General features: G+C 54.0%; 10 protein-coding genes across 10 annotated transcripts; 5 read left to right on the top strand and 5 right to left on the bottom strand.

Moving 5' to 3' along the window:
- Positions 1-996: 996 nt before the first annotated feature.
- LTHEOB_3514 (uncharacterized protein) lies at positions 997-2,502 on the bottom strand (the record flags this gene model as incomplete). The annotated part of the gene is made up of 1 exon (XM_035512446.1): positions 997-2,502. The coding sequence occupies one exon, from the start codon at positions 2,500-2,502 to the stop codon at positions 997-999; it is 1,506 nt and encodes a 501-aa protein (XP_035362602.1).
- An 81-nt stretch (positions 2,503-2,583) lies between these two features.
- Positions 2,584-3,960, bottom strand: LTHEOB_3513 (Zinc finger protein 32; the record flags this gene model as incomplete). The annotated part of the gene is made up of 1 exon (XM_035512445.1): positions 2,584-3,960. One exon carries the CDS (start codon positions 3,958-3,960, stop codon positions 2,584-2,586), a length of 1,377 nt encoding a protein of 458 aa, XP_035362601.1.
- Positions 3,961-4,409: 449 nt separating this feature from the next.
- Positions 4,410-5,762, bottom strand: LTHEOB_3512 (Glutathione reductase; the record flags this gene model as incomplete). The annotated part of the gene is made up of 2 exons (XM_035512444.1): positions 4,410-5,153; positions 5,295-5,762. 2 exons carry the CDS (start codon positions 5,760-5,762, stop codon positions 4,410-4,412), a joined length of 1,212 nt encoding a protein of 403 aa, XP_035362600.1.
- Positions 5,763-6,366: 604 nt separating this feature from the next.
- On the top strand, positions 6,367-7,302 carry LTHEOB_3511 (uncharacterized protein; the record flags this gene model as incomplete). Its single annotated transcript, XM_035512443.1, has 3 exons — positions 6,367-6,888; positions 6,973-7,012; positions 7,151-7,302. The coding sequence occupies 3 exons, from the start codon at positions 6,367-6,369 to the stop codon at positions 7,300-7,302; spliced, it is 714 nt and encodes a 237-aa protein (XP_035362599.1).
- A 2,273-nt stretch (positions 7,303-9,575) lies between these two features.
- LTHEOB_3510 (uncharacterized protein) lies at positions 9,576-11,003 on the top strand (the record flags this gene model as incomplete). The annotated part of the gene is made up of 1 exon (XM_035512442.1): positions 9,576-11,003. The coding sequence occupies one exon, from the start codon at positions 9,576-9,578 to the stop codon at positions 11,001-11,003; it is 1,428 nt and encodes a 475-aa protein (XP_035362598.1).
- An 896-nt stretch (positions 11,004-11,899) lies between these two features.
- On the bottom strand, positions 11,900-13,249 carry LTHEOB_3509 (Pectate lyase; the record flags this gene model as incomplete). Its single annotated transcript, XM_035512440.1, has 5 exons — positions 11,900-12,232; positions 12,294-12,527; positions 12,600-12,834; positions 12,887-12,994; positions 13,047-13,249. The coding sequence occupies 5 exons, from the start codon at positions 13,247-13,249 to the stop codon at positions 11,900-11,902; spliced, it is 1,113 nt and encodes a 370-aa protein (XP_035362597.1).
- Positions 13,250-14,359: 1,110 nt separating this feature from the next.
- LTHEOB_3508 (uncharacterized protein) lies at positions 14,360-15,210 on the bottom strand (the record flags this gene model as incomplete). Its single annotated transcript, XM_035512439.1, has 2 exons — positions 14,360-14,944; positions 14,998-15,210. 2 exons carry the CDS (start codon positions 15,208-15,210, stop codon positions 14,360-14,362), a joined length of 798 nt encoding a protein of 265 aa, XP_035362596.1.
- Positions 15,211-15,728: 518 nt separating this feature from the next.
- LTHEOB_3507 (Haloacid dehalogenase) lies at positions 15,729-16,511 on the top strand (the record flags this gene model as incomplete). Its single annotated transcript, XM_035512438.1, has 2 exons — positions 15,729-15,894; positions 15,949-16,511. The coding sequence occupies 2 exons, from the start codon at positions 15,729-15,731 to the stop codon at positions 16,509-16,511; spliced, it is 729 nt and encodes a 242-aa protein (XP_035362595.1).
- A 700-nt stretch (positions 16,512-17,211) lies between these two features.
- LTHEOB_3506 (Mfs monocarboxylate transporter protein) lies at positions 17,212-18,056 on the top strand (the record flags this gene model as incomplete). The annotated part of the gene is made up of 3 exons (XM_035512437.1): positions 17,212-17,260; positions 17,320-17,387; positions 17,439-18,056. 3 exons carry the CDS (start codon positions 17,212-17,214, stop codon positions 18,054-18,056), a joined length of 735 nt encoding a protein of 244 aa, XP_035362594.1.
- A 3,201-nt stretch (positions 18,057-21,257) lies between these two features.
- On the top strand, positions 21,258-26,019 carry LTHEOB_3505 (SEC7-like protein; the record flags this gene model as incomplete). Its single annotated transcript, XM_035512436.1, has 3 exons — positions 21,258-23,919; positions 23,970-25,669; positions 25,720-26,019. The coding sequence occupies 3 exons, from the start codon at positions 21,258-21,260 to the stop codon at positions 26,017-26,019; spliced, it is 4,662 nt and encodes a 1,553-aa protein (XP_035362593.1).
- Positions 26,020-27,516: the final 1,497 nt, after the last annotated feature.

Genomic DNA, 27,516 nt, shown 5'->3' with positions numbered 1-27,516 from the left:
CAATAACGCGGCATCAGACGAATCTTCACTTGCACGCGTATGCCCTAGCACCAGGATAAAAAAAGAAGGAAAAGAGGTGTGTCGAGGGGGAGGAGAAGAGTTTTTATACCCTCCGGTGGAGGCTTTTCGGGTGTAGGGTTAGTAAGCGAAGACGTGGCACCAAGCCAGCCGACGCCAGCCGGCGATAACCGAGGCCTTAGTCTCTCGAATCTCCTTGCAAACTTCAGTACTCTTTTCAAAAGGACAACTACTCCTACGAGACCTGAGAGCAGTACCTACAGCGTGGTCTGATTATAATTTCTCCATAAAATCCATCAGTCCCATTACCTCTTCGCCAAGCTCTTTAGAAGCTCCAATTCTCCCTTCAGCTCTGCATGTATAATCGACACACGCTGCCGTAAGGCTGTGCTCTCCTTGCGTGCCACTTCGGACTGGCACTTTGGATGATGTCTTACTAAGCAACACAGGCCCGCCGGGTATTGCCGGCGCTAGCCGGATCGAGCGAACCTTATCGCGAACCCTTTTTACTGTAACCTTGGAAACTTCGGGCAGCAGCGCCACGAGTGGCCTCGCTCCTTGCGGGACAAGAGAGGATGATGATTGATGATGGTGTAGACCTGGTCAACCTGAATCGGTACAGTCACATGGCTGTATGTTCATCCCTTCATCCGCTCTCTGTTGCCCCGAGTTCCGTACGTTTCTTACTTTCTCCATCTCCATTTACTTGTATTCTACCTACACTGCACCATTTTTTTAAGGAAGGAAAGGTACCGTAAAAAAGAAAAGGCCATTACCATCACACACTGAAACTCTCAAATCCCATAATCTCCTGTACAATGAAAGCCAAGAAGCATGCAGGTCTTCAACACCCCGAAGGAATAGACCTGCAGTTGCACCATACTGACCTCGCTGTCAAGTCAGAGAACCGTCTTCAGCCGCAATCTTTTCCAAATGATAACCACAAAACCTGAGAGCAGTACCGGCATGGCGGCCTGATCATGATTTCCCAATGAAATCCGTGAGTTCCTGCTCCCTCTTCGCCAAGCTGTCCAGAAGCTCCAATTTTTCCTTCAGCTCGGCACGCACAATCGACAAACGCTGTCGCAAGGCTATGCGCTCCTCGCGTGCGTCTTTCTTCCCAGAAAGAGTATCATGAGCCCCGTCCCTTTTCTCCTTGATGCTCAAAGGACCATCGCTCGGCGCGTCCTCCTCGACGATACTAGCAAGAGGAAAACCTTTCCTGATGCCTCGTAATTCGGCAGTCGACTTGGAAGTAAGCGGACGCAAATGCCTTTTCGCTGGAGAAGCCGGCTGCTTCTGAGGAGGTCCTGTCTCAGGCGATGAGTCACGCTTAACGTAGATCGCTGCGTAGACAACCTCCCCAGGGTGCTTCCGAATTCCTTCTTCAGGGGTGCATAACGTTGGGTTAGGTCTTATATCATCCATAAGAACCCACCTGTCTTCGTGACGCACGTAGGATACGTAGTGCGCCCCCGTAGGTCTGTAGTGGACAACTGAGCTCAAGGTGTACTGCGTCTGTTCATCAATAGACCAGAGCATGGGATTGCCCTTTTGGCCCTGAGACGTCTTCTCGGAAGGAAGAGTGACTCCCTTCATCCAGGGAGCCAAGTCCAGCTCTTCCGGCACCACGACGCGGTTTGGCCATGTCTCCTGGACCGGTCCGCCATTTTGACCGAAAACCGTGTTTCTGTTAGCATCCGTTGTGTACATTGTGTACATACGCCTATTCCATTGCAAGACAAGAATAGGCGGCGCTTTGACGAGGCGGCGTTCTTTGCGGCTTAGCGCAGACTTGGTTTTGCATTGCTCGCAATCCTTCATGCTGTTCACGGTTCGCTCGAGCATGTTTTCGTTGTAGTCTTGAGCGAAATACTCTTCGAGCATACCCGAAAGAGTGAATACTGTCTCTGGGTTAGATTCGATAGGTTGCAGTAACACGGTGGAGGCGTGGTCCCAGGTACGGTCGATGTGTCCGCATTTCTTACACATCCGCTCACCAACGATCTGAAGTAGTAGCATATCCGCTAGTTCAGTCCAATTACCGTCCTGGTGAATAGCTTGCAGACACGCGCTCGCGGCTTGGCGAAGCGGTAAGATCGGCTTGATGTTCCAACTGTTGAGCAAGCGCGACAAGACAGGTCCTTCGGGGCCAATTTCGCTTGATGTGACAGAAGACGACGAAATGAGTACGTCCAGCAATTTGTTCAGCACCTCAGCGGCATCATTGGCTGTGTTGCCGTACTCCGAGCTCACCTGCTGGAGACTGTCGAGCAATATTTGCGTGTGGATAGGCTCCAATCTGGCACCACCCTGGTCCAACTCCAAGAAGAGCTTCCTCATCCAATCCACCAGCGGTTTCGCTTTAGGTGAGTTGACAAAAGGGAAGTTGTGTCCTCGGCCCACGAAATCTCGAAGCTGTGGTGTATTGTGCAAGGCCTGAATGACGCCCGATAGGTAGCAAGTGGCGCCCAGATTGCTCATGTTGCGACGCTCGTGTACGACACTACTGAACTGCGTGACAGTGGTCTGTTTCTTTGCCTTCTGCTGGCGTTTCTGCTGGTTTTACTTGCTGAAGTGGTCTTTCTGCTTAGTACTTTGGACGACTGGAGGCTGCATCTGAGGAATTGTTCCATCGGGAGGAAGAGGCGCAAGATCAGCCGGCCAGTACGGCAGTGCTTCCTTCCGCAATGTCTCCGTGAAATGCTTGATGATGCAATCCACATCCGCACCAAAGTTCGATTTGGCACAGTTGGACGACCAAGTCTCGAACAACAAGTTACACTCTACCGGATCGAAGTCCTCGAGCGACAACTTGCTCCCGCTCTTGAATCCACTGACCATACCACGCGAATGATCAGCTTTTCCGATAGAGACTGACAAGGGATGCATCTGATAAAGTGAGATCGGCAGCCTCAAGAATTCTTGACATTCAGGCCACTGCATCTCCGACATCTTCCTCTGGCGCTCAAGGACTTGGTAGCAGAGCACAACGATCAAGATCGGCACCGTCAGGTCTGTTACCCAGCGCTTGTTGCACGCCCATCTGAGAACACGCAACCTGGGGCCGAGGAACCGGTAAAGGATACCCCAGGACCATACCCTCGGCTCAGGTCCTCCTTGGAAGGGATATGGCACGCCTGAAATTCGGTGAAGCTTCTGTCCAGTGATGTGCTCAAGCTCAAGCAGAATCCTTTTGACCTCTTTCAGCTGTGGAAGTCGAGATGGGATGGAATCATCAGTCATCGTGCCGGCGTGTCGCAAATTTCCAAATCCCTTGAAAGCCCAAAGCTTGTCGAGAGGAATATTGCTACAGCCTCGCGCTGATGCAATTCCAGACTGGCATTGTCGCTTGAAATCGTCAAACGAAGAAGGCTTCATGGAATGTGTGAACTGCTGCTTCTGGAAGCGAGGTAATTGGCGTCTAATCAAATAGATGTGATCAAGCCTTTTTATGAGTTCACGGCGTGCTTCGGTATCTTCCAGGCTGGTGTTGTAGATCATGTGGGTGATTTTGAGGACGATGGGAGGGAATGTGCCTTTGAGCAGATTGAGGTAGAAGGCCGTGGAAGCCATGTTGACGGGGATGTGGATTCGAATGGCCTCGTCACCAGCCAGATAGATCGGGAGGATGGGGTCGATGCTAGGAATTAGTGCTCTTGACTTGCTCTTCTCCCGACGAGGATCAAGGTCCTCCGTGGAGTATGCATCTTCCCATAAGATTGCCTTTTCCTCAGATCCCACTCCCGCAGCAGTAATATTCGGAAACTTGGTTCTCATCTGCATGATCTCCCGCCTCCGGATGTCTGTAGGCAAATTCAAATGTTCCCATTCGGCAGCGATCTTCCCATAAGTGAACTGTCTGTAGGGTGTTACCAGGGGGATCATATCGCGTTCGCGAGAGCGTTCCTCAAACGCCTCTGCTGGATCTACTCCGGCCATCCTCGCCGATGGGCGTGTGAAGGCGTACTCGGTTCGCATTGCTCCAATAGCGTTGATGCATAATGGGCAGTAGCGGCGGTTGATGATGAGTGTGAGCTTCACGCACGGCCAGGGGAACCAGCAGCCGTAGCAAGCATGTAGAGTGTGCGCCCTCTCTGTCTCCGCTTCACTACAAGGAAGAAAGAACAGTTCCCGACCCAAATCCAACAGGAGGTCTGTAGTCTCACAGGCTGTTTCCATAACTGTTAGCTTGTGTTCCTCGAAACAATTGTGGATTGCCGGATTGGGAAGCGTGTGGAGGTGCAAAGGGGCAGCCTTGAGAGTCCAGCGGCCAGACTGGCACGCCATCCAGCCCAATGATGAGATGCAAAGTGGATAGAATAGTATATGTGGTTGGAGTTGGTGGCAGAAGAACGGGTGTTGTTGGTGAGAGTGCTCTGAGTGCTTCATCAAGAGGTGACGTTACCTGCTTCCCATGCCTCTGCCACATTGCCTGTCTCTGCGAATCGGATGTGCGCCGCTTGCGCGATGTGGAATTTCCAGTCATACTGGGACGCTTGATTGCCAACGAAAATGTTCGGCAGGTCCGGGCATGCTTCTTTGACCAACCAGGATGGCCCAAAGTTCTGGATGTCACAGTGTACCACCATGTTCTCGCTACGAAAGGGCCCGGTATGCTTGTTCTTGCGCTTCTTTCCGTACTGGTTGACAAGAGCTTGGGCAAGGATCATAGCCTCTCCTTGGTTCATAACGGACTCAGCGCATCGTGTCAAGATCAGCTTAGCGAGTCCCTTCTGGGCATTTGTGGCCTTTTTCTCAACGTCCTTTGAGAAACGAAGCCGGAAAATGGGATCAAATTCCAGCTCTGCACAGTGCTCAGCTACATCACGGCTAATGTAAACCGTGAGTGGATGGGGGAACTCCCGCGGTTCGTTCTGTACAGAGAACATTGTGTTGGATGCCGGTATATCGAGGTTGGCTTGAATGGCGTCCCGCGACGCAGCCCACTTAAGTTTAGGAAGAACTAAGGCTCCGCTCCTGTAGGGATCGGGAAGTGCAACCAGCACGCAGGATGTGTACAGTTGTTGCATCCATCTCGACGGGACTCGGCTGAGCGGCTCGGGGTAGTGCTCCATGATGATCTTCATAGTGTCAATGACGGGTTGAGTAGCCTCGTCTTTCGTTACCCATCTCTGATGCTTTAAGTTAGCAGTGCAATGATAAATGGACAAATATGCGGATATGGAGCGATCGTCCGGATGCATTTGTATAAATAGAATTATGACATTTGCGTCCGGATGAAGGCTCCAGCTCCCCACAAGTGTTCGACTTACCTCGTTCTTGGTGGAGATGTAGGTGATGTCATTCGGGCTCCATTTTTTCTCCCTCAAGGACCTAAGTCTTTGCGCATATCCGCCGGCGCTTGTAATATTGCCTCGAGGCGGCAAGGGCTTGGTTGTGAGGATGAAGAAAGCTCTGTCCTCGAATCGGTGTACTGCAGCATGGAGTTCCCTTTGCGGTGTTTCGGGGAGCATGTCGTGAAGCCAACTACCCCCCAGCTTCGTAGGATGGGATTCCTTGGCAAACTTCAAGCTTGCTTGGACTTGTTCCATTCGAAGCCTATTTGGGCCCTTCCCGCTCTCGTCGAGCTCCGGCTGAGGACTGTCCTCAATGACAATGTTGACAATCTCTTGCTTTCCGGGTGCATTGTGGTTCGCGAAGGCCTTCGCTTTGGACCTCACTTTTGCCATGCGGGCTCCTCTGTCAGACGACGTCTCCGGCGGGTCGTCGGAAGCAGCCATGATGACCGGCTCTTCGGTGGTTGTGTCAGGCGGATGGCTGGCGGGAGAGTATCAAGTCGATGACAGCGTAAGACCGGAGGGGTGGACAGGTGGGTGCGGACGCCGAAAAACCCGGGTGGGACCTCTTGATTAGAGATTCTAGAAGAATGATATTAGAATGACTGATGATGGGTATGCCTTCTTTCATGGGATGGTGGACTTTACCGGCATTTGAGGAAGAAGGTCGGAAACGTGGGGATGGGTGGAAGAGGAAGATGAGCGACAGAGGGAAAATGAGTGGCAGATATATCGCCAGAGGACAGTGGCTGCTTCGCTTAAGTTAACACAATGACGTAGTTTGCTGTTCTCAAGGGCATGCGCTTGCGTCGGCCGCTCATATTTACCATGCGCCGTGGGCCCATGCGCTTCGTACCGCTTCCATTCACTCAATCGCTGCTCTTTGAACCGCTTGCCAGTGCTCCCAGCGTATTCTGCGCTGCGCGGTCGTGCTCATATCTGCCACCCGTCTTCCTCCAACATCCGACCACTCTTCATCGTCGTCGACCTACCAACCACCCCAGCTTAAGGCACATCCCATCGTCTCATAACTGCATGCACCCTTCTCATGGATAAAAATACGGGTGCCGCGGAAGGCTCCGGCACGTCCCATCGACCCGGTGTAACCCGCAACGCGATCCTCGACAGCAACCACTCACAGTCTGTCAAAGGATATTCGGGCGTCCGAGTCCGACCGACCCTCAGCGTACCAGGAGAGATCAAGAAGCACCGGACCATGAAGGAAATAGGCCAAGCACTGAAGAAGAAGGTCTCAGGGCTCAATATTAACCAGCGGAAAGGCAACCAAGCAACTCCCACCACCGAGTCTCCCACGCAGGCACCGGTCCCTTCACTCAGTATTGAGCAACCCGTCGGCGATGCTCACTACCCACCACAACTTCCGCAGTTCCACGTCCAACATACTTCCGATGACCAACCCGTGGAGGAAGACAAGACAGATCAAGAAGATCATCATTCCCAGGAAGGGTTGGCCGAAGAGAGCGATTCCGGTGAAGAGGATGAACCAGAAGGACAAGACAGACCGCAGCTGAGCAACCTTGCACGCTACTTTTGGTCACGACTCGATGTTGTAAGTAGCCTCTCCACTTTTTACAGAGGATGTTGAGATGCAAGCCATGTCACGCTTAATGAATGTCCAGCTGACGGAGAGTAGGCTTACCAGTACTATGTTGACGACCGAGACGATGACTGCCGTGAGCTAATTCTCGAGACATTGCCGCGCGGAATGGTCCCTATTGCTTGCAGATGCGAGTTGCTTCAGCTGCTAGCCTGTGTAATGCCATGGGAGCAGGCGCAGGATTGCTTGAACGAGGCTGACGAGCTCTGCCAAGAGATGAACATTCTTGCACCCTACTCCGAACGGGTTCTGGAGCTGAGAACCAAGGGCTACAACATTAGAGGCGCATTGAGAGAGTACCACGAACTTGCAAATGAGAGCAGGTCAACGTCAGATGATGAGGAGATGGATGATCTGGCCGAGTGACTTCAAGAGGATCTTCTGGTTTAGTCAACGACCAGCACTTATGGGTAATGGCTTGATTGCCCCCGAGGGAACCACCATACCTGAAAGCGGCAATGAGGATGAGCACATGCTGGGTTTTGTGCAGTAAGGCCAAACGAAAGAGACTTGGCCGGTCATGGGAATGGCAATTTTGTGTTCTTTGATGAACAATACTGCCTTACAGACGAGTAGGAGTTGACCAAAAGGATATCAGCATTAGAATTGGGTGGCGAAAAAGGGAAATCAGGAAGAGAGTAGGTGAACGGTATGAGCTTAATGGCTACAGATGCTCAAGGCGGTTTCAAAAACAAAATAGTCAATTAGGTAGATGGCAAATGAAAGTAACAAAAGTGCATTCAAGAAACAACCGCGGTTGCCTAGAGATCCAAACAGTCTCGCCTCTCTCTGTGCTTTCTAGAGCATTATCAACGTTGTGCTGCCAGAACATCTCTGCAGCGAAGCTGAAAACTTCACGAGTACGGCAGGAATACGCAGAGACATGTGCCTTGACCACGGCGAATCTCCTGTGTTTATTTGCTCTTATCAACTACCTAAATCATTGAAAGAAACCCTGTTTGCACCCACTTTGAGACTTTGTAGCCGCCCATTCCGTAACATGCCTCTCCCTTCTTCCGTTCTTTTTTCGCCTTGCAATTTCAACCCTGCTATTTTCTGGTTCAAGTATACGCTTTGAAAATACCACCAGGCTGCTCTCACGCGTCATTGAATCTCATTTAAATCGAGCCTTCATGCAAAGCAGCCTGCATATCCTCATTCTTGTGGCTTTTGGGAATGAGTGTGCTTTTATGGGTAAAAGGTTTCCTCTCTTCAAGACGGCCGCCTGGGTTTCGGCCTGTTCAAACCTTCACTGGTGAAATTAGAAATTCCTCTTACACTCCTTTAGCAAGATTGTCCCTCTCCTTGTCCTGACTCCTCTGGTGTCGGTTCGTCGTCATCGGGGGTTTCATGGTATTCCTTTACCGCTTGTCGGACATTGGCGCCTTGAGCCCTTAGCTCCATGACCAGTTCGCTACCCGGTACTAGCCTCTCCATCTTTTCACATAACTCTTCGGCCTCATCCAGACAGTCCTGTGCCTGTTTCCAAGGCATGACGCAAGCAAGTAGATGGAGTAATTCGCACCTGCACGCGTGAGGGACCCTTGCGCGCATTAGTGTCTCGAGAACGAGCTCACGGCACTCATCATCTCGATCATCTTTGAATAGTTGGGTAGCCTACTCCATTAGTCAGTAATTTGGTTATCAAATACCGTCTTATTGGAAATGGTAAAGCCGTCTCACGGAGTGATAGGGTTTAATGTACATACCACATCCAGCCTTGACCAGAAGTAGCGCGCAAGGTTGCTCATCCTTGGGGCATTTCCATCTCCTCCTTCCTCCTCTTTGTCACTGGGCGGCAGTGACTTGTCCTCTTGGTCTACCTCTGTCTTAGTGTGCTGCGCGTCATCGTCTAGCACACCCCTCTGAGTACGTTGAGAGGCAAGGCGACGCAGCGGAGAGCGGGTGGTGGAAGTTGTCGGTGTCGCTGGCGCAGCCTCTCCGACGGACGTCTCGACGTCTTTCTCCAGACTCGTGTTGTTATCCATTGGCTGAGCACAAGGAGAGGCTTTGACCGGGGGTGATGTCAGGCTTTCAGAGTCTGGTGTCGGTGGTCGAATCAGTTTTGTGTCGTAAGGTGAAGGGAAGTGAGCATTGACAGTTGCTGGTGAGGCGGTTTCGAAGGATAGGCAGTGGACGCAATGACGGTGGATCACGCCGGCGTGCAGCCAGAAAATGAGTAGCAGCAGCCTTGAGCTGATGTATGGGCGGTGATGCAGCGGATGGCGGATTGCAGGTGAACGGCGGCAAAGGATATGTGAGAAAGCACCGGCAAACAGGTCAAATAGCAAAGAGGGCAGTCAAATACGACAAAGACCCCGCGACGCGCAGTGACCACGGGGTGAATCTGGACGCGCGGTCAAGCCAGTGAGTGACCGGAAAGCACGTGCATGAAATCTCTTGACGCATCCCCAGCCATGGCCAGCGCATGTGCACTCCTTCCGTACATGGCAAGTTGCGTCATCGAGTCAATTCGGGAAACGCTTCCATCACCTTCCAGCTTTAAGAATTTTCATGCACCCGACCTCTCTTCAACTCGTCGTCCTCTGTCGACCGCACTTCCTTTGCGATCGCTAGACTTGTCATCTCACCCTCAATTGCCTTCGCTCAACACGGACTTGCTTAAGCAAGTCACCTTCATGGCTCCTACGAAAAGACCGCCGAATACGGCGGCCTCCCTTGAAAGACTCAAAGCTGAAGTGCAGGCCAAGCTGGAAGCCGGCAACCTGAATCGCAAGTTCCAACGGCATGGAGATGCATTCAATCGTTCACTGTTGATGAACATTCTGCTGCTCTTCTCGTATCTCGATCCCATGACTCTAGCAGAGCTGCGAGACAACTGGCTTCAATATCTCGACCAGCAGAGACGGCTCAACGCTACCGTACACCGCATGGAAGGGGCTGCTTTCTTCATCATTACGACTAATCCTTTGCCCACCTGGAACATCAAGAGCTCGGGCGCCTGGTTGGCAAAGCTAGAAAGCTGGGCGAAGGAGGTGTTGGGTCCGGATGGAATGACGTACACGCTCGTGGGATTTGGCACAAGTTGGTCCGACGAAGACGAAGCCACCACGCCGGTTCTTGGTGCAATGAAGGAAGTCCTAGAGCGCATTTCAATTCCGCTGAGCATGTTAACGAACGACTGGATGCACAAACTGCTATCGGCTTGCACACGGATTGTGCTCCCGGAGGCCTACCGTTTTGAAGCACTTGGGCTACGTCCTCTGGAGTGGTCATCAAAGGAGAAGGCCATCATGATGAGTCTTGATGTACCGCTGGACTATGTCGCAAACTTGGGAAGCAATGACCCAGCCCCCGTTCAGGCCCCGTTCAGGTACGACTTCAAAATGGCCATTCCAAGCGACACACCCGACGAATGTGCAGACTTGGAGGTCGACCCGTTTTTTAGCTTCAACTTCTCCGATGAAGTCTACGAGCATGCCACAGATGCCCAGCAAGCCCTCGCCAAATTTATCTATGCACACTGTGCTAGATACGCCATGAGCCAGTTCGAAGCCATCGTCCTCGCACAGGCGCTCATGAATCAACATACGAAGAAGCATTCCAGCTTGACTTTCAACAAGGACGTCCTCAATCTGCCTTCCCCAAACATACTCCGTGAATATCGCACATACATGCCCGATATCTTCGGTGGTGGTGAACACTCTCAAGATATCCGCGAAGCCATCTCCAGATACACGAGCTTGGTGCTGGACGAACACTTGAAGCAACAGCAAAAGGAAAACCGCACAGCTGGTCTTCTCATGGAGGGAAAAGTCAAGGCACGCGAGCAATGCGCAATCTTGCAGCAGCGCATGTCTAAGATGCGGACCAAGCTCTCCAACTCCGTCACGACTGGCATGCGCTCTGGGCTCCTGAAGCTCGTGCGAGGAAAATCGGATAGCCCGGAGCAGCTCATGAAGACCAGGATGGAAAACCTCGAGCGAGAGGTGAAGGCCAGGGTCGACATCCTCGAACGGGAGGTGAAGGACAGGCTGGCACTTTTGGACTATGAACCATCGGAGAAGGTCAAGCAGGAGCTGAAGGACTTTGTCAAGAAACCGTAAACGGTTCACAATGTTGGTACTGCCCTGTGGTTTGATGTATGAGCGGTTGCTACTTCCAAATGAGTGTAGCCGAAGGAAGACGGGGTTCCAACTCGATGGCGAGGATACGATGGGGCAACGTCATTCCTCAGGTTCTGACAGAACCAGCTTGATTCCCTGGCTTTCACCAAAACTGGAGATTGTTTATTTCAACGATTAGTATGTGATGATGATAATGGGCTGGCTTGTTTTTCTTTTTTTTCCTTATGTTATTTCTTTCCAAAAGTGGAGGAGTATAGACAGAGTCAAATCACCAAAGACAGGTTCGGTAAGAGCGGTCCAGTAACATAGCATACAGGAACGGCGAGAAACGGTATACAAGCTACACTCACAAGTAGCATTAGTCTAGGTTTTTGCAAATAAAAAATGATTGCGAAGAGTCGCATCTTTCGTAAACCACAGTGAAGCACTCCCGGACAGTCATCGCCTGGGTATTTCAGCTACAAATGGCATCAAATCTTGCCTTGCTCCTCCCCAAATCTTAAGCATGGCGCGAAGAAAAATGGCGTTCTTTTAACAAGCTTTTTACAAAACGTAAAGATGGTGATGCAAACCAGACCCCTGTTTTTAGCTGCACTTAGAGGTTTGATTGGAGGCGATTGCAGGCTTCTAGTATTGGGGGCTGGTGGCCGAAGTGCAGGGGGAGGGTCTCAGAGTAGCCCGCCGCTGTCGCGCTCAGCGCACCACTGAGGAGGCTGAGCTGCCACGAGCGGGTCCCAGTGTACATGCAAACATATATATTGTGTTCCGCAACATGCAATAACAGACACGCAGCACGACCAGCGCAGGACGTGCAAAACATAAACTCGAAGAAAAAGAACCGAGATCCCGCCACCCTCTTTTTCCACACCATATGCTCAGATCTTCCCGATACCCGCCGTGCCGTCCGTGTAAGCAGCCGTGCTGGCGCCGGCGACGGTCTTGCCGTTGAAGTTGGAGAAAAAGCTGGTGTCGGTGGTGCCGGAGAAAGTGCCGCTGCTACCAAAAGCGTTGAGCACGCAGTTGTGGCCGAGGTAGGTCGAGCACGCCGTGTTGGCGCTCGTGCTGGGCGCGGTGAAGATGCGGCCCGTGACGGGCGACAGCAGCGGCGTGACGACGTTCTGGAAGACGTTGCCCTCGGCCACGGCCATGGCGCCCGACTCGCCCATGTCGAAGGCGTGGCCCGAGATGGCGTACCATTCGTTGTTGACCTGTTTTGCAGTTAGTCAGAATGGGAGGAGGGTTGTATGGTGAGGAGGAGGAAAAGCTTACGGCGTGCAGGAGCGTGTTGCCTCCGACCTTGGGGCCTCGGCCGGACGTGTGGTGGATGTAATTGCCCTTCATGGTGATCAAGTCGCTAGATCCGAGCAGCAAGATGGTCCAGTAGTGATGGCCGTCACATGTTGCGCTCCAAGACGTCGAGCCATCGAACTCGGTGTTGGTTATCGAGACTCGGTTGGATGCCCCGTAGCCAGCAACGAACATTTGGCGGCCAATGAGGGAGATCTGTAGATTCCGGTCAGTATTTACTTAAGAAGGGGAAGGTGAATTGCATGCCTTGCAGTGGTCGACCCAGACAAGATCAGCACCGTCAAGAGTGATTGCGTCTCCACCCCAGATGTACTGAGGGTTGAGTTCGGTGATGTGGATGTTCTGAATGATGATGTTCTTGGCTCCGTTGGCGATGCGCAAGCCCTTGCCACGGATAACACCTGCAGATCCAATGCCAATGAGAGACTTGTTTGAGCCGAGATTGATGGCAGAAACTCCGGCATTGTCGTAAGTCACGGAGACGGACGGAGCGCTTCCGCACCTGCTCAGCGTTAGCTACAGGTATCAGAACTTGGGGGAATTGAAGTTCGGACCATCCATTGGCATTGATGGCGTCCTGACCACCATTGCCGGGGCAAGTGTTCGAAGTGGGCCTGCAACCCGTTGCCGTTGTGGTTCCTTCAGTGCCCTTGAAGTTGAATCTGACTGCCGTTAGCTCGAGTCAGACCATTGAAAGCTGTCTCTGCTGCGTACTCCTTGTTGAGAACGATGACTCTAGCAACATCGTCCTCCAACCATTCCTTCAACTGCGTGGTACTCGAGGGATATGCCGGCGTAGCACTCCCTCCACCTGTGGTGCCCGAAGCAAAACCCTCGGGGCTCCCGACCACGCCAACAGCGCATGCTCTTAGAGCAAATGCCAAGAGAGAAAATGCAATAGAAACTGAAGGACGCATCTTGCACAAAGAGCCGGTGGATGAGACTGGTAATTTTGGGAATGTATCGACATGTATTTATATTAGCACTGGTGAGGTGATAGCAAACATCGCGAACGCTCTCACGGATAGAACGGTCCACTGAAAAACGGAGGTGTTCCCGAAACCCGGCGTATAGTAAATAGCCAGAGTACCATTCGAAGGATGAACCAATCAGCGACTGGACCTGCTTATTGGATAAATGCGGGGGTACCTTTGCTTCCTCCCCACAACACGCCAAGATCCCACCAATCATTCCTGCATCCTGCCAGGAAAACGGGGCTGAAAGCTTATCGAGAACCTGGGGTGCGTTGCCCTACGCCGTCCTTCCGAGGTAGGAAGATTTTCCTTCCAGTCGTCGCCCTCTACTACATCAACGGCCAAGATTCCAAACTTCCCGATTGGGGTCCATCGGCGAGTCAGCCATGAAACGCCAACGCTTTTAGACGCCATCGCCGTGCAATTCCTTGCGTTTGAGCGCGAAAATCGGCAAGGGCGAAGCGAGCAATGCAATGCTACAGCTCTCCAGGCCTCCGTTTCCTCGGCGGATTTCACCATCGACCCACTCGTTGGCTCACCGCTTGCGCTTGGAAAGGCCACCACTGGGAGATTCGCTGCTGTCGTGGTGGCGTCGGTTGCGGAACAGGACCCCGCAAAACCAGACCTATCAGCTGCGAAATCGGTGCTGGAATGGCAATTTGCGTCGGCTTCCTATCCCGCTGATATCACTAACGTCCGACGCTGGTGCTCGAATCTCCGAAGGGTCGGACGGCCACGGTTCCTGACAGTCTCGTGAGGTTGGCTCTTTGAAAATCCCAATTGCGCGAGTGCCGCCATCTGGAAGGAGGAATGAGTGCCGCGCTTGGCGCGACGGCCCTCAACACCAACCACGATGTGCCGTGATATCGTGTCCTAGTATAGGACAGGGAAAGAACAACACCATCCCTGCCCATCCCTGCCACACGCGGCCCTGAAAAAGTACACACTCCGTCCGCCCAATACATAGGGGAACGTTAGGCAGGTGGCAATTGCTTCCAAGCTTATCTCTTTTTTTTTTCTCTCCCCATCAATCTCATCCGCTCTTCCATCTCATCATCTGCTCTTCCACCTCACCCTACTCACCCACTTCACCCACCTCCGCACATCCTCGCGCTCCGCCAACCTCTCGACGCTCGCCCACTCGCGCGCCAGCTCCTCGTTGCCCGCGACCGAGTGCACGAACGAGTGGCACGCGCGGCACAACCACGCGACCTTGTTGAGCTCCCACTCCCCGGCCACCCACCCGCGCTTGGCCGCCTTGGCGTGCACCGACCGCGGGATCAGGTGGTGGTACGTCAGCGGCACCCAGTCGCGCTCGCACAGCTCGCACGCCGCCGCCCGCGTCTGCGCCCACACCGGCGGTGGTGCGGCGACGGTTGCTGCGTACGCTGTTAGCACCGGCCCGAGGAAGGCGGGAAGCGCTGCCGTCGGCCCGTCGTCGTCGTCCGCGGGGAGGAGGTGGTATGAGGTGAGCGAGTCGCTGACTGAGGTGGGTAGCGGGGCGGTGATGGCGTCGAGGAGTTGCGGCGAGAGCGGGTCGGCGTACTTGGTGGCGAGGGAGGCGTCGGCCTGTGTGGCTGCGTACGAGAGTGTGCGGAGGTCGGTTGGGAGGGAGGGGAAGATTTCGAGGGCGAGATACTGGGGTGGAGATGTCAGTTGAGAGCGGGGCGGGGCGGAGGATGCTTATGTACCTCTATGAATTCTCCGAGCTCCTCGGCGTCGTTGCTTTGACGCGTATCGTCCTGCTCGTCTTTTGGATGAACGGGCTTAATTGCATTTTTGCGATTCTTGGCTCCACGGCGCTTGGTAGCCTTGGGTGGTTGGATGGCAAGCTTGCGGATGACGGGCTCGGAGAGGCAGTCGCGAAAGGTGGAGAAGTTGGATTCCTCGTCAGTGGGGATCATGTTGCCGGATCTCGTGCTCAATCTTGCTGAAGAGTGAAGAGATGGAGGCTGTAGATCTAGCCATGATCTTTAGTAGGATTGTGGTGTTTGCTGCCTGGAGTTTCATGGTGGATTGAGGTGGCTCGGAAATGGACACCGGCGGTGACCTGCGTCATAGCCGCGATTACATCCACAACCCCCTCTCGCTGCCGATGGCTAGCGTGGATTTGTTTTTTTTTTTTGCCCATGTCATGGGTAGATGAAGCTATCGTCCGGATGAGAATGTGGAATCGAATAGCTTCAACTACCCCCATAGGTATGTTATTTTTCTAAGGTAGAGCTGATGCATACCTAGTTACGCTGTTCTAGAGCCCTGCTATTCGTGCGCTAGCCATCGGCTGCAGCGCCCCTCTGTGCCTAGGTTATCCGCAAGACCCCTCAGTCCCCGCGCCCTCTCATCCGCAATGATTACTTGAGATAATAAACTGAGGGCACCATACGCTTTTCTAAAACCCGGTCTGCCTTATCATCTCTTCACCATGCCTGGCAAAGTGATTGTCGCCTTTGACGCGTACGGCACGCTTCTATCGACCGAGTCAATTGCCAAGCAGCTTGCAGAGCACTTTGGACAAGACAAGGCTCAGACTATAGCTGCAACATGGAGAAAATACCAGCTGGAGTATACTTGGAGACTCAACAGCATGAGTATGCAAGAGCCTCCAGCAGACGGCACATCCTTCGGCTGACACGCTCTGCCAGACCAGTATGAGCCCTTCTCAGCTGTCACTCAGCGGTCTTTGAAGCACGCCCTCGCGGAGTCGAACGTCTCGCTATCCCAGGGCGACATTGACGGCCTCATGAAAGCCTACGACTCCCTCTCTATTTTCCCAGACATTGCCCCGTGCCTCACGGCCCTCAAGTCCAAAGCCTCAATCACAGCCGTCGTCTTCTCAAACGGGACTCAATCCATGGTCTCCAACAGCGTCAATCATTCGCCCGACCTCGCCCCCCATGCCTCTGTATTCTCAGACATTGTGGTCGTCGAGCCGATCAAAAAGTACAAGCCTGCGCCGGAGGTCTATATGCATCTTGCTGAAAGCGTGGACAAAAAGGCGACTGAAATGGGCGACATGTGGTTGGTGAGCGGCAACCCTTTCGATGTCGTCGGAGCTAGGGCGGTGGGGATGAAGGCGGCATGGGTGGATCGCGCTGGCAAAGGATGGCAGGATGCCTTGGTTACTGGGCCGCAGGGTGAGCCGACAGTTGTTCTCAAGAGCCTGGAAGAGCTTCCGGCTATCCTCGAGAAGTATGCGGAGGCTTAGGCGACAACAGACGTGTACCTGCGATTCCTGTCAAGTACATCACAAGGTACTCCCTTGATGATTCAGCACCCGTGTAAACACCACTGTGCCTGCTGGCCCAAAGTGTGATAGGTGCGCCGGACCATCATTCGATCCCTGAATCAGAGCGCAACTTTCCAGAGGGTTGCAGACGCGTAGATGTATCGCCAAAAATATTTCCTTAGCTCTCACAGATAATCAAAAGAGCCTAGGGGTAAGCTGACGAACGTCGCTCTTCCCTCCACTTTCCCCTCCAGCTACCCACGGAGTAAAGGATTTCGGAGTGAATATGAAGGGTTGTAGTTTTATGTATTGAAGAAGAAACGTCTGGAGGCCGCGCTGCGTGAAGTTTTGAAGGGATTTCGGGCCCTAGCGCTAAGCCTGTACGGGCCGGAGAGACGCTTGACAAAAGAACGAGCGCTGTTTCGCTCGCTGCCCAAAAAGACCCCTCCAGTCATTCGCAAATACCGCCCGCCTGATTTGTTCCGCCTTCCACACACTCACCGCGTCGACGCGCCGCTACCTCCGCTCGCACTTTTGCCCAGGGCCCCTATTTCGACCCACGCCTGCGTCCAGAGAACACTATAAACTCGCTGCGAACCCCGCGCTCTGCTCGAGTCATAACCCACTCCGCCGGTGATCGTCGAACCTCCGCACCAGAAATTCCACACATTCAGCAAACATGTCTTCCAGAGGTCGCGCCGGAAAGTTCATGAAGCCGAAGCGTGGCGGTACGCACCCATACGCACCCGCTATAAATTTTCACGGATTCTGACTGCTTCACCCGCAGGTGGCAAGCACTTCAGCAGAAATCTTGCGCCCATCGGCCCTGATGGCGAAGCAATGGGCATGTGGGGTGTACGTTACCCACAACCTCTCCCTCGCGGTGCAAACTAACAACCACTCCAGGAACCCGCCGAGAAGAAGGACGAGTCTTCGGAGGAGGAAGAGGAGTCCTCTGAGGAGGAATCCTCCGAGGACGAGAAGCCCCAGAAGCAGGAGATGACGCGCGAGGAGCGCCGCGCCGCCGCGAAGGCGCGCAAGGAGGCGGCGATCGCGAAGCAGAAGGCCAGAGCCGCCGAGCCGGGCGACCTGCCGCCGTCAGACTCGGAGTCCGACGACGAAGACGAGGGCGCCCTGCCTGCGAACCCCAACCACACCGCCAAGGCCGCCAAACAAGCTACGACGACTACCGGCGACTCGTCTGAATCGGCCGCGAAGCCCAAAAAGGACACGCCCGTCAGCCAGCTGTCGCGCCGTGAGCGCGAGGCGCTCGAGGCACAGCAGGCGAAAGAGCGCTACCAGAAGCTGCACGCCGAGGGCAAGACGGACCAGGCGCGCGCGGACCTGGAGCGGCTGAAGCTGGTGCGCGAGCGCCGCGAGGCGGAGGCCGCCCGCAAGAAGGCCGAGGCTGAGGAGAGGGCGGAGCACGAAAAGGCAAAGGCTGAGCAGATTGCGCGCCAGGAGCGCCAGCGGGAGCTGCAGAAGAACAAGCTGGCCAACAAGAAGAAGGCGGGCAAGAAATGAGCTGCTGCTACTCCCCCTTGCCGTTGTTGTTGTTAGCAACGAGAGGGGTGGCGACAAACCGGACAACAGCACTCCTCCCTTGGAAATGGATGTTGTTTGGATGACGGTACGACACGATGATCCGGCGTATAGAGGGTTGCATAGCTTGCGGCTTTGCCATGAATTCGGATATTTTAATCGTACTGAAACGGGGAACGATGTTGCTGATAGTCATGCCGGCACATCCTCATGCAAGGCTCACTTTCTCATTCTTGTTCCAACGATGCCGCGTGAGCACATGATCCCAAATTGTGAACAAACCTTACTTCAAAATTACTAATGTCAGGGATGGTGCACAGAATATGACTAATAAAAGCATTCCTCGACAAGCGCTATCGCAAGAATTTGGATTTTCAGCCCGTAAGGCATAGCCGGAGCCAAGGCCCGTGGCTGATGGTGGATTTAAACATGCTCAGATCTGCGCGGAACTTCCCCTCCATACGCCGTAGAAGTTATCATGGTCACCGTTACTACCCTCACCGGTTGTTATGCTAGATAAATTTCTTTTTCATGCAGGTTGGACTTGTCTTACTGCTAGCTAGCAATCCCGGACCGACCGGCTTGACGCCAATTTCCCCTATAAACTCAAAGACCTCATTCGGGGCACTTTTCGGACGGAGCATCATGAACTGATAGGGATGATGGAATGAACAACACCGGGTATGCCTACTAAGCAGGCAGCACTAGAATCTAGAGATACGGCCTATTCTCTCAGAAGGCAGCGGGACGCGCGGCGCCTTTGCCGCGCCTAAATCTTGTGAGCACGCACCTTCCATAATTCACTATGCTGCCACAACCTTACGCACAGGTCAGGAGGATGGTCATGGCTTTGTGGCTAGTCAAGCTATGATTCGAGCCCGAAGTTTATCGAGAAAGGTGATGCTTGTGATGACGGAGTAGAGATAAATCTTGGAAAGAACACCGAAGACAAGCGTTATTGAAAGAAGAGAAAGATGACGGCCCACGAGGTAGCCGACAAGTCCCGGACCTAGAGAGGAATGATGTGTTGTGCATCAATTTTTTTACGAGACTTTGAGTAAGATACGAGTGCGAGGGAATGCCAAGAGAGCTAAATGCTTCGCGGAGTATTCTCCTTGTACGTCATTGAGGTGAACATCAACACATCTTTAGCCGGGCAAATTCGGGCCCGAGAGATGGTTGAGATGTGCCACACTGCCAGGATTTCAGTACGCATGAGCCAATCTCCTGTTGCTTGTGATAAAAAGAAGAAAAAAAAGTGAGGCTTCCTGAATGCCAATTACGATCGCCTAGCAAAGTGGGTGTCAACAAGTAGTCTGCATGCGTAGGTGCCCAACAGACCGTGGACCTTGTAGGCGAGGATTCTTAGGGTAGGGTTAGGGTGGGATGAAGAAGCGTGATTATTAAATACTGAGACACCAATCAGCGTGATCCATTAAAAAAAAATCAGTGGAACATCTGGAGCCCATATTGCTTTTTCACTTGATGGTTCTGTTCTTGTAGGGCACCAATAGCACAACCGAAGTTGCCGCAACCGAAGCTAGTTTCGGGAGATGTGGTGAGACATGGTCGGCAGTTGCCTCCGCCTGAAACCTGCTCCCACAAGGGTTGTTGTCTAGATCTCTGATGTTCATGCCAAGAAAGAGTCGAGACGACGGATATATGTCCGATTCAAGCATTACATCGGGAACACTATCCACAAAATTTCAAAGCACGCCGGTTTTGGAGAATCTGTATGCATGGTGGCTGCCGGTCGGGTCACTGAGTGGGGAAGATGGTTTTTCTTTTCGTGGGTGGAGGGGTTGACCACGCTGATGGCATGGATGCTCAGGGCGGATATGGCGCAAAAGCTTAAAGGGCCCACGAGGCAGGGAAGCAGGGCATGACTAGTTCCCGAGCACTGGCTGTCAAGCCAGTGTTTTGGAAAGGATCCCAAAAACGGAGGATGCGGGCGGAAGGAAGGTTAGTTCACGTCAAGCTTAAGCCTCCTGATAAAACGTGATTGGCTGAGAGGGGGAAAAGTCTGGAAGAAGCTGAGGAGTGTTGAGATGCGGTACGCTGGAAATGTCGAGGAGAAGGCGAATATTGCAGGAGCGCGGGAAAAGACGGATGAGGATAAAGAAAATGACGATGTAGACAGGCGGGGCCCGAGTCCGTGCTGGAGGGTCTCCGCAGGACGTGGGGCGAAGAAGGTTCAACGGCGGCAGCCGCGACCGGGGTTGAGGATGCCGCCGTCGGGAGCTGCACGCTGCTGTGGGTGTCTGAGAAAGATGGTGTTTTGCGTTGCACAACGTGTTTCGCTGGGCGATCAGAGGCGCAACGGGCGGCATGGGTCCCGAGCGCTGTTTCAAAGCGCGGGACGAGGGCTCGCGTAGGTAGGGGCGAGAGCGCGCGCGTGCGCGATTGCGGATGCAGCACCGGCCTGGCTCGTCCGTCCGGACGGCGGGAGGGTGTGGTGCTGGCTCTTGGCCACGCGCGTTATGCCGAGCCACGAGTGCATCCATCGCTTCGCCGAGCGGCGCTGGGATGCCGGGAAGTGGCTGACAGGGGGTGTCTCGGTGGCACGCATCGCGGCCAGGCACAGCCAACCCGGTCTCTGGAGCAGCTCTGGTGAGACTCTAGCGGGCGATCGCCAGGATCCAACGTGGCCGGCCGCTGCGGAGCTCTTGATGCGCTGCAGGATGGGGCGACGTGGACGCAAGGGCAGTCCCTGACAGGCGGCGCTTTGGGGGAGCGCGCAAATCGTCGCGTCCCAGCTGGCCGTGGCTGCAGCAGGGACGCACACGGCGACGCTTTCGACCGTGCTATAGCCGCGGCCGTCTTAATGGCTGCTAGGCGCGCGCAGCCATCCAGGGGCACTTTTGCAAAACCACCGTGCTGCTAGCCCCGCAGCGTGCTACACCACACCATGGACATGGTCTCCGCCATCGCTGCCGGCTGCTGAGCTCACCCTTCCCGCTGGCCAGTGCTGCACCACGCGGATCGCTCTCCAGGGGCATCACGCAGCAGTTGCATCGTCAAACTGCAATTTCCCGCGCGCATTCTCCAGCCCATTGGCCGCTTGCAGCACGGAGTCCTGTGCGCCAGAACCCTTTTGCGCGACGCCCATGAGGCCGCGCTATGGAAGCTCGCGACCCATCCCTCCCGCCACAAGCTTCGAACTATCCCCCAACCCAAGGAGCCATGCGTGACGACTCGCCGCCGCGCACGCCCACCCAGCACAAGGGCAAGGCTCCAATGCGCGCCCTGGAGACTCACCAAGCCGCGAACGAGACGACCTTCTTCGACGATGATACGCCGGTAGACAAAAGACGCAGCGGAGCCACCGAGCTGTCAATCATGTCGCGCGACTCGCACGACCTTCACTTCAGGGACGTGACGCGTGAGTCGGTCGTCGACAACATGCTGCTTTCGCTCGACAGCCTCCACACCGGCCCTGCCCATTTCGGCGGCATGTACAACGGCTTCGACGACGCTGAGGAACCCTTCCAGTCCTCCGTGTCGCGCTTCTCGCCGCCGCCGCACTTCCGTAGCCCGGCCCACACCCATTCGCCCTCGCTCGACTACGACCCTCACGATGATTCCTCCGTCCGCTATGCGCCCCTCCGCGGCCGCCGCAGCAATAGCACCAGCAATTTCCGTTCCGACCTGGACAAAGTAGAAAGCAGGGGTTATGGTTCTGCAAGGATGAGTTCCGACACCGCCCGAAAACCCGTCTACGGCGAGGGCGCTTTTGCGCAGCATGGCAGAGGGAGGGGAAGCAAAGGCAGCTCCTCGTCCAGCATGGACTATGGCTACAGCACTCAGGTTCTTCCTCCTGGCTCGAGGCACACCAATCGGTCCGCCAGCTTCGACAACGGCTACGACCGCCGCCCGTTCGGCAGCGACGAAATGTCGCCTTCGTCGGTGTACAGTTCAGTCCTGAACAGAGGTAGGCCGAATGTCCTCGACTTCTCCGCTTACGATGCTGCGCCGACGCCGACCATCCCGACGAGGCCGCGTAGGTTCGAGGATCCTCCGTCTCCCGCGCCGCACTTCGATTATGCGTCTCAGCAATCGCCGTTCGGGTCCCTGCCGGTCCATGTTCCCGCCGTTCCGGCACCGTCGTCAAGGCGAAACAGTATTCGTTCGTCGTCAAGCAAGGGGCCGTGGAATGGCAAGGCACGGGGCCCAGACGCGAGCATCCGGGCCCAAGCCACCGAGTTCGTCAATGCGGTCAACATTCGAGAACTCCCGCCAATTCCTGCTTTCGCGGATAACACGACACCAGGCAAGCCGCCGTCGACACCACAGGCCAAAGAGCCGCCCAAGGAGCGCCGTGGGTTCTTCAGTCGTGTGTTTGGAGGTGGCAGGAGTCAGCCTCCTCAGGAGCCTCGTGCGACGCCACAGCTGCCACCTATCGACACCCGATCTCCAGAGCAGGCGAAGCGTCCCTCAACGACACCTGCCCAGAACTATACTCCCCAGAACGGAGCCAGACCAGCCGTCCGTCAAAGCTCAATAACACAACCGCAGAAGCAGCCCACCGACCCCCAACAACAACCGAGGACCCTCACCAAGAAGAATTCCTCCTTCTTCCGCAGGCGAAAGAAGTCTGTGACCGAGGATCCCTTGCCACCCCCGGTGCCTGTACAAGTTCAGCGAGTAGGTGATATCGGAACTTCGGTGTTACCCAGTCCGGCAGCGAGCAGCTTACGAAATGCGATGAAGGATTATCTGGTTGATCAGCAGGCTGCAACCCCCCGCGAGGCGTACTACGACACTAGAGAGCTGCAGAGTCCCGTGGGCGACGGCGACGACCACCCCGGTGGGTTCTCACCGGAATACACGCCCCACAAGGATGCGACCATCCGAACCGTCAGACCGGGATCGCGTGGAACAGACGACGGAGTGGCACCTGCGGTCGAGGACCTTCAGGATTTGCACCACCGCACCGTCGACAGTCCCAAGTATAAACTTAAGGTGAGGCGCGGAAAAGGGGGATCCGCTAGGGCGAACGACGATTCTTCCTTCCTCGCCGACAGCAGCGAGCAAGAAGATAAAGCCGGCCATCTCTCAGCTCCCTCAAGAGGCCAAAACATGTACGTGCCTGAGCAGTCCAGACGGCCTGCCACCAGCCCGAACGCGTCGACCCAACACACGTCGTCCGCGAAGGAGAACCTCGGGCCCCGACAAAAAGCGAACGTTGGCGAGAAGAGGACGGATGCGCATCCGAGCTCCTCAGCCGGGCAGAGGTTTGCAGATGGTACTGATGAGGAAGGCTGGGTCATTACGACACCGTCCAGAAGGGAGACTGCCGACAGTGACATCAATGGCAAGAATAACCGAGTCTGGCTCGAACCGACATCTTCGGAAGAGAAACTCGAACAAACCTCCCTCTCCCTGCCCCTGGAAGGCGCCAAGTCTGAACACTCTCCTGCCGATCGCTCCCCCATCACTCCCAGCGACGCTTATCAATCCGCATCGAGCCTCCCTATTGTGCAGGTGGAGGGTGGCGATGTCAGAACTTCGGCAGAGGTCGTACGCACGGCTCCTGCTACGGCTAGTGAAGAACCAACCGACGAGGACCGTGAGAAGGCGCAGCAAATTTACGATGGCGACGAGAATTTCCTTGCGAAAGGCAAGGCGGCAGCATGGCTTGGCGAGAACACCATCGCTAGCGCACGTTGTCGTAAGGCTTACATGGAGATTTACGAATGGACCGGATTCAGCATTCTGCTCGCCATGCGGGATTTGTGTAACAGGCTAGTCCTGAAAGGAGAGACTCAGCAAGTGGACCGTATTTTGGATTCGTTCGCCAACAGATGGTGCGAATGCAATCCAAATCACGGGTTCAAGTCACCAGGTACACATCTCAATTTTTGTAGCTTCTCATCCATGCTAACTGTGGTATAGGCGCGGTTCACACCATCTGCTACTCATTGCTTCTTTTGAATACCGATCTCCATATGGCGGATATCGAGTCGAGGATGACCCGCGGTCAATTCGTGAAGAACACGCTACCGACCATTCGCAGCGTCGTTGATGCCGAGTTGGAAGAAGCCGAGGAGCACACCCACTCCCGAAGCCAGACACCTGTGGAGGATAACTCTACCCCGATATCACCAACCTTTGAAAATAGGAAGCGGCCGTCCGTGGATCTCAACACCAAGAGATCAAAGAACCGCCTTTCAATCAGACCGGCCATGGGGCTTCGCATGGATCCGGAGGGCTATCCTACGAATCCGGACTCTGGGGCCGGCGATGCATGCACTGTCCTGGTCAAAGCTCCGTTTGAGGGCTCGATGAAGGCTTGGGAGTTTCAGGTTGAGATTGTCCTGAAGGAGTTCTACAGCTCGATCAAGAGCTCAAAGCTTCCGTTGCACGGTGTCGACACCACTCCAGCACAGTCATCGAACAACCTTTCCGTTACTGGAGTGCTCAGACGGACACCGTCTGTTCTCAGCAAAGCCCCTTCGGATACTACCAGCTACCGCGGCCGTCACAGCGAGTTCCGCGCAGCAACTGCTCGATGGAACTCAAAGACTCGTTCGAGGCCAAAGTTGTACCCCAACTCTACGATTGGCTCGAGCCGAACCAGTTTGGACGACCAATCCGTGTTCAGCCCGGCTGGCTCGAGCAAGTGGAGTACTTACTCCATGGGCAAGACTGGCACCTCCATGTCTGTGGACTCATTAGGGACGCACTTTTCTCCTCCCGACTACCAACAGTCGATTGGATTTGCAAATGCGCTCAGTCAAGCCATCATTCGGGAAGGCAATGAGGAGAACCACACCATTGCAAGCTACGAAGAGTACGGCCGTACTGCTCCCCTTCTTGAAGATGAGTCTCTCGAGCTTCACGGCCCACCGTGGGCCAAGGAAGGTATCTTGAAGCACAAGCACCACCTCGAGGCCATGGACAAGAAGTCCAAGGACCGCCATTGGAACGAGGTCTTCGCCGTCATTGAAAAGGGCTACATGAAGGTCTTTACTTTCAATATGAATGCCAAGAAGGCCAAGAGGAGACCTTCTGCTCATAGCGTTGTGGGCGGTGGCAACTGGACCGACAACGCGGAAGAACTCCATTCGTTCTTGCTACGACAAACCATGGCTAGTACGCTGCCGCCTCCGGGATACTCCAAGACCAGGCCGCACGTGTTTGCGCTCTCGCTCCCCACCGGTGCGGTGCACCTGTTCCAAGCAGGCACTGCGGACATTGTGAGAGAGTACGTTCAGACCGCAAACTACTGGTCCGCGCGTTTGTCAAAGGAACCTCTCGTCGGTGGTGTCAGCAACATCGAGTACGGCTGGAGTGACAACGTCATCAACATGGCACTCATCAGCAGGCCAGAGAGCTCTCCAACGACGATTGGGAACAATGCGCCTCGACAGAGCATCCAGAGCTCTATTCGCAGCTCTATGGATCATGGCACTATGAAGCCGCGTCTCCCGGGTGACAAGGTGGTCCTTTCTGACTGGACGCCTCCGACTCAGAGCATGATGGCGAGCAACCTTATGGAAGTTGATCAGCACAAGGCCCTGTCAGCGTATGTCAAGAATGTTGAGGAGGAGATGCAAAGACACCAGGAGCTGAGGGCGCCTTTGATGATCGCTGTAAGTTTACCATTCGTCTCTGTTCAAGTCAAACGTACTAACTCGTCCAGTTCTCGCCTCGCCATCCGAATGCCGCCAAGGCTATGGCCAACTTTGAAAAGAAGTCTGCCTACCTTTTGCGTGAGCTTGTCAAGTTCAAGACTTATATCGATGCGCTCGACTATGCCAATGAGATGAGGGACAAGATCTACAAAGAGCGCGAGGAGCGTCTGAAGGCCGAAGAGGCAGCTAAGAAGGAAGAGGGGCAGGGTGATGAGGGAGCGTGCAAAGACGAGGATGACATGTCCGCCTCTGCTCTCGCCCAGTCCTATAGCAGCCTCATGAGTGCTTTTGATTCTCCAGTGCGCTGATTTATAGATGGTTTGTTTTTTAGAAGCCCCTTGAGGTTTGCGACTTGGAACCATCCGAGACGACAGCGGCGCTTGCATTGGCACAGACCATCGAGGCTGGTAAGATCGCAGTACTGACGGCACGGCCTCGAGTGGCCTCACTTGCCTCGACCTACAACTATTTAATTCTTCGAGTTTGCAGTTTTGTTTCTTTCTTTCTCGGATTTGATCTGTTACTTGCAGGGAGGATACGATCGATTCAGCTGGATCCTTATCCGCAATTGGTTACGACCTTACGGCGCGGCATGCACGTTATGTTTTCGTTTTTTTCTATTTCTCTTCGAGCGTGGTGATACCAACTCTCGTGCACATCAACCTGCACGTCACGTTCTTACAATACCCTCCGTCTTTGATCAACTTTCTTCTTTATAGGAGGGGGAGTCGTCCCTTGCCATTTCCTTGTTCCTCTATTTCTGCTGTCAGGCAGTCTTGCTTACTTCACATGATGAACTGTGGAGAAGCTCTGGTCTTGGCATCATTCTTCTCTTCTTGAGTTTCGTGCCGACTGCATTAGTACCTTTTTTCCCCTTGCTTGGCGCTCTGGTTTGAGTTTTCCCTGGTGGATGAGTGTCGACTGGGCGGCTTGCTGCATTATCGTATACACAGTCCTTCGTCTTTTTTTCTCTTGTAGCATTTGGTAGGTCGGTGGTTCAGGAGGTCAGTCTCAAATATCAAAATTCCTTTTTTTTTTACTCTACATCATCGGAAGGGGGGAAATAGAACCGGTGGAAGGGCTGAAAATACCAGTACTACCAGAAATAAGCCCTTATTGTTCTTTTTTGTTCATTTTTCTCACTGGATACCATAAAAACTTTTTCTCTGTTTCCTCATCTCACTGAACAAAACTTTTTCTATACTTTTATCGTCACGGCGGATAGCATAGCGCTTTTCGTAATAAGTATTGCACAGTACAGAATAGCCAGTATGGATACCCCGTTTCCTTGAATGGCGTTCATCGCTATGTAGACAATTCATGTGGCTTTCAGTAGTGGAATTCTAGAATTGCAGCCGCCCTAATTTTCTGTGATGCTTTCGTTCACGCATGTCGCATAGGGCAACAATCACTGCCGATGCTAGTCCCGGCACTTTCGACAAAGTTTCATCCACGACATCAGTTTACCACACAGGCGGAAGAGATGAGAATAGCGTCGGGTCATGCCGGTGGAAGATGTCAAGGTGGCTTTGGATATAGTATGGGGTCGTGTTGGTTAATACGATGGCACTGATGAGGAAGGTCCCGACGCAACATGAAAGTTAGTTTAAAGTTTTTCGAGTTCGGTTCGATGCAGCATGTCTGCTTTAAGCGAGCCTTGATGCCGTACACCACATCGTCGTGTCATGGCTGAAACTGATAGTGTGGCTTGGCTGTTGTGTTAGTTGGTCGCTTACACCGTCTCCGTGCCGTGTGATTGGGGAAGTATTGAGTTGCATACGAGCCATGGGCATTCCCGTAAAGGC

This window comes from Lasiodiplodia theobromae (genome assembly GCF_012971845.1).
Source record: "Lasiodiplodia theobromae strain AM2As chromosome Unknown scaffold_9, whole genome shotgun sequence".
In the NCBI taxonomy this organism is placed as follows: domain Eukaryota; kingdom Fungi; phylum Ascomycota; class Dothideomycetes; order Botryosphaeriales; family Botryosphaeriaceae; genus Lasiodiplodia; species Lasiodiplodia theobromae.
Note: the sequence above shows the minus strand (reverse complement) of the source record. Positions and strands in the feature narration are given on the sequence as shown.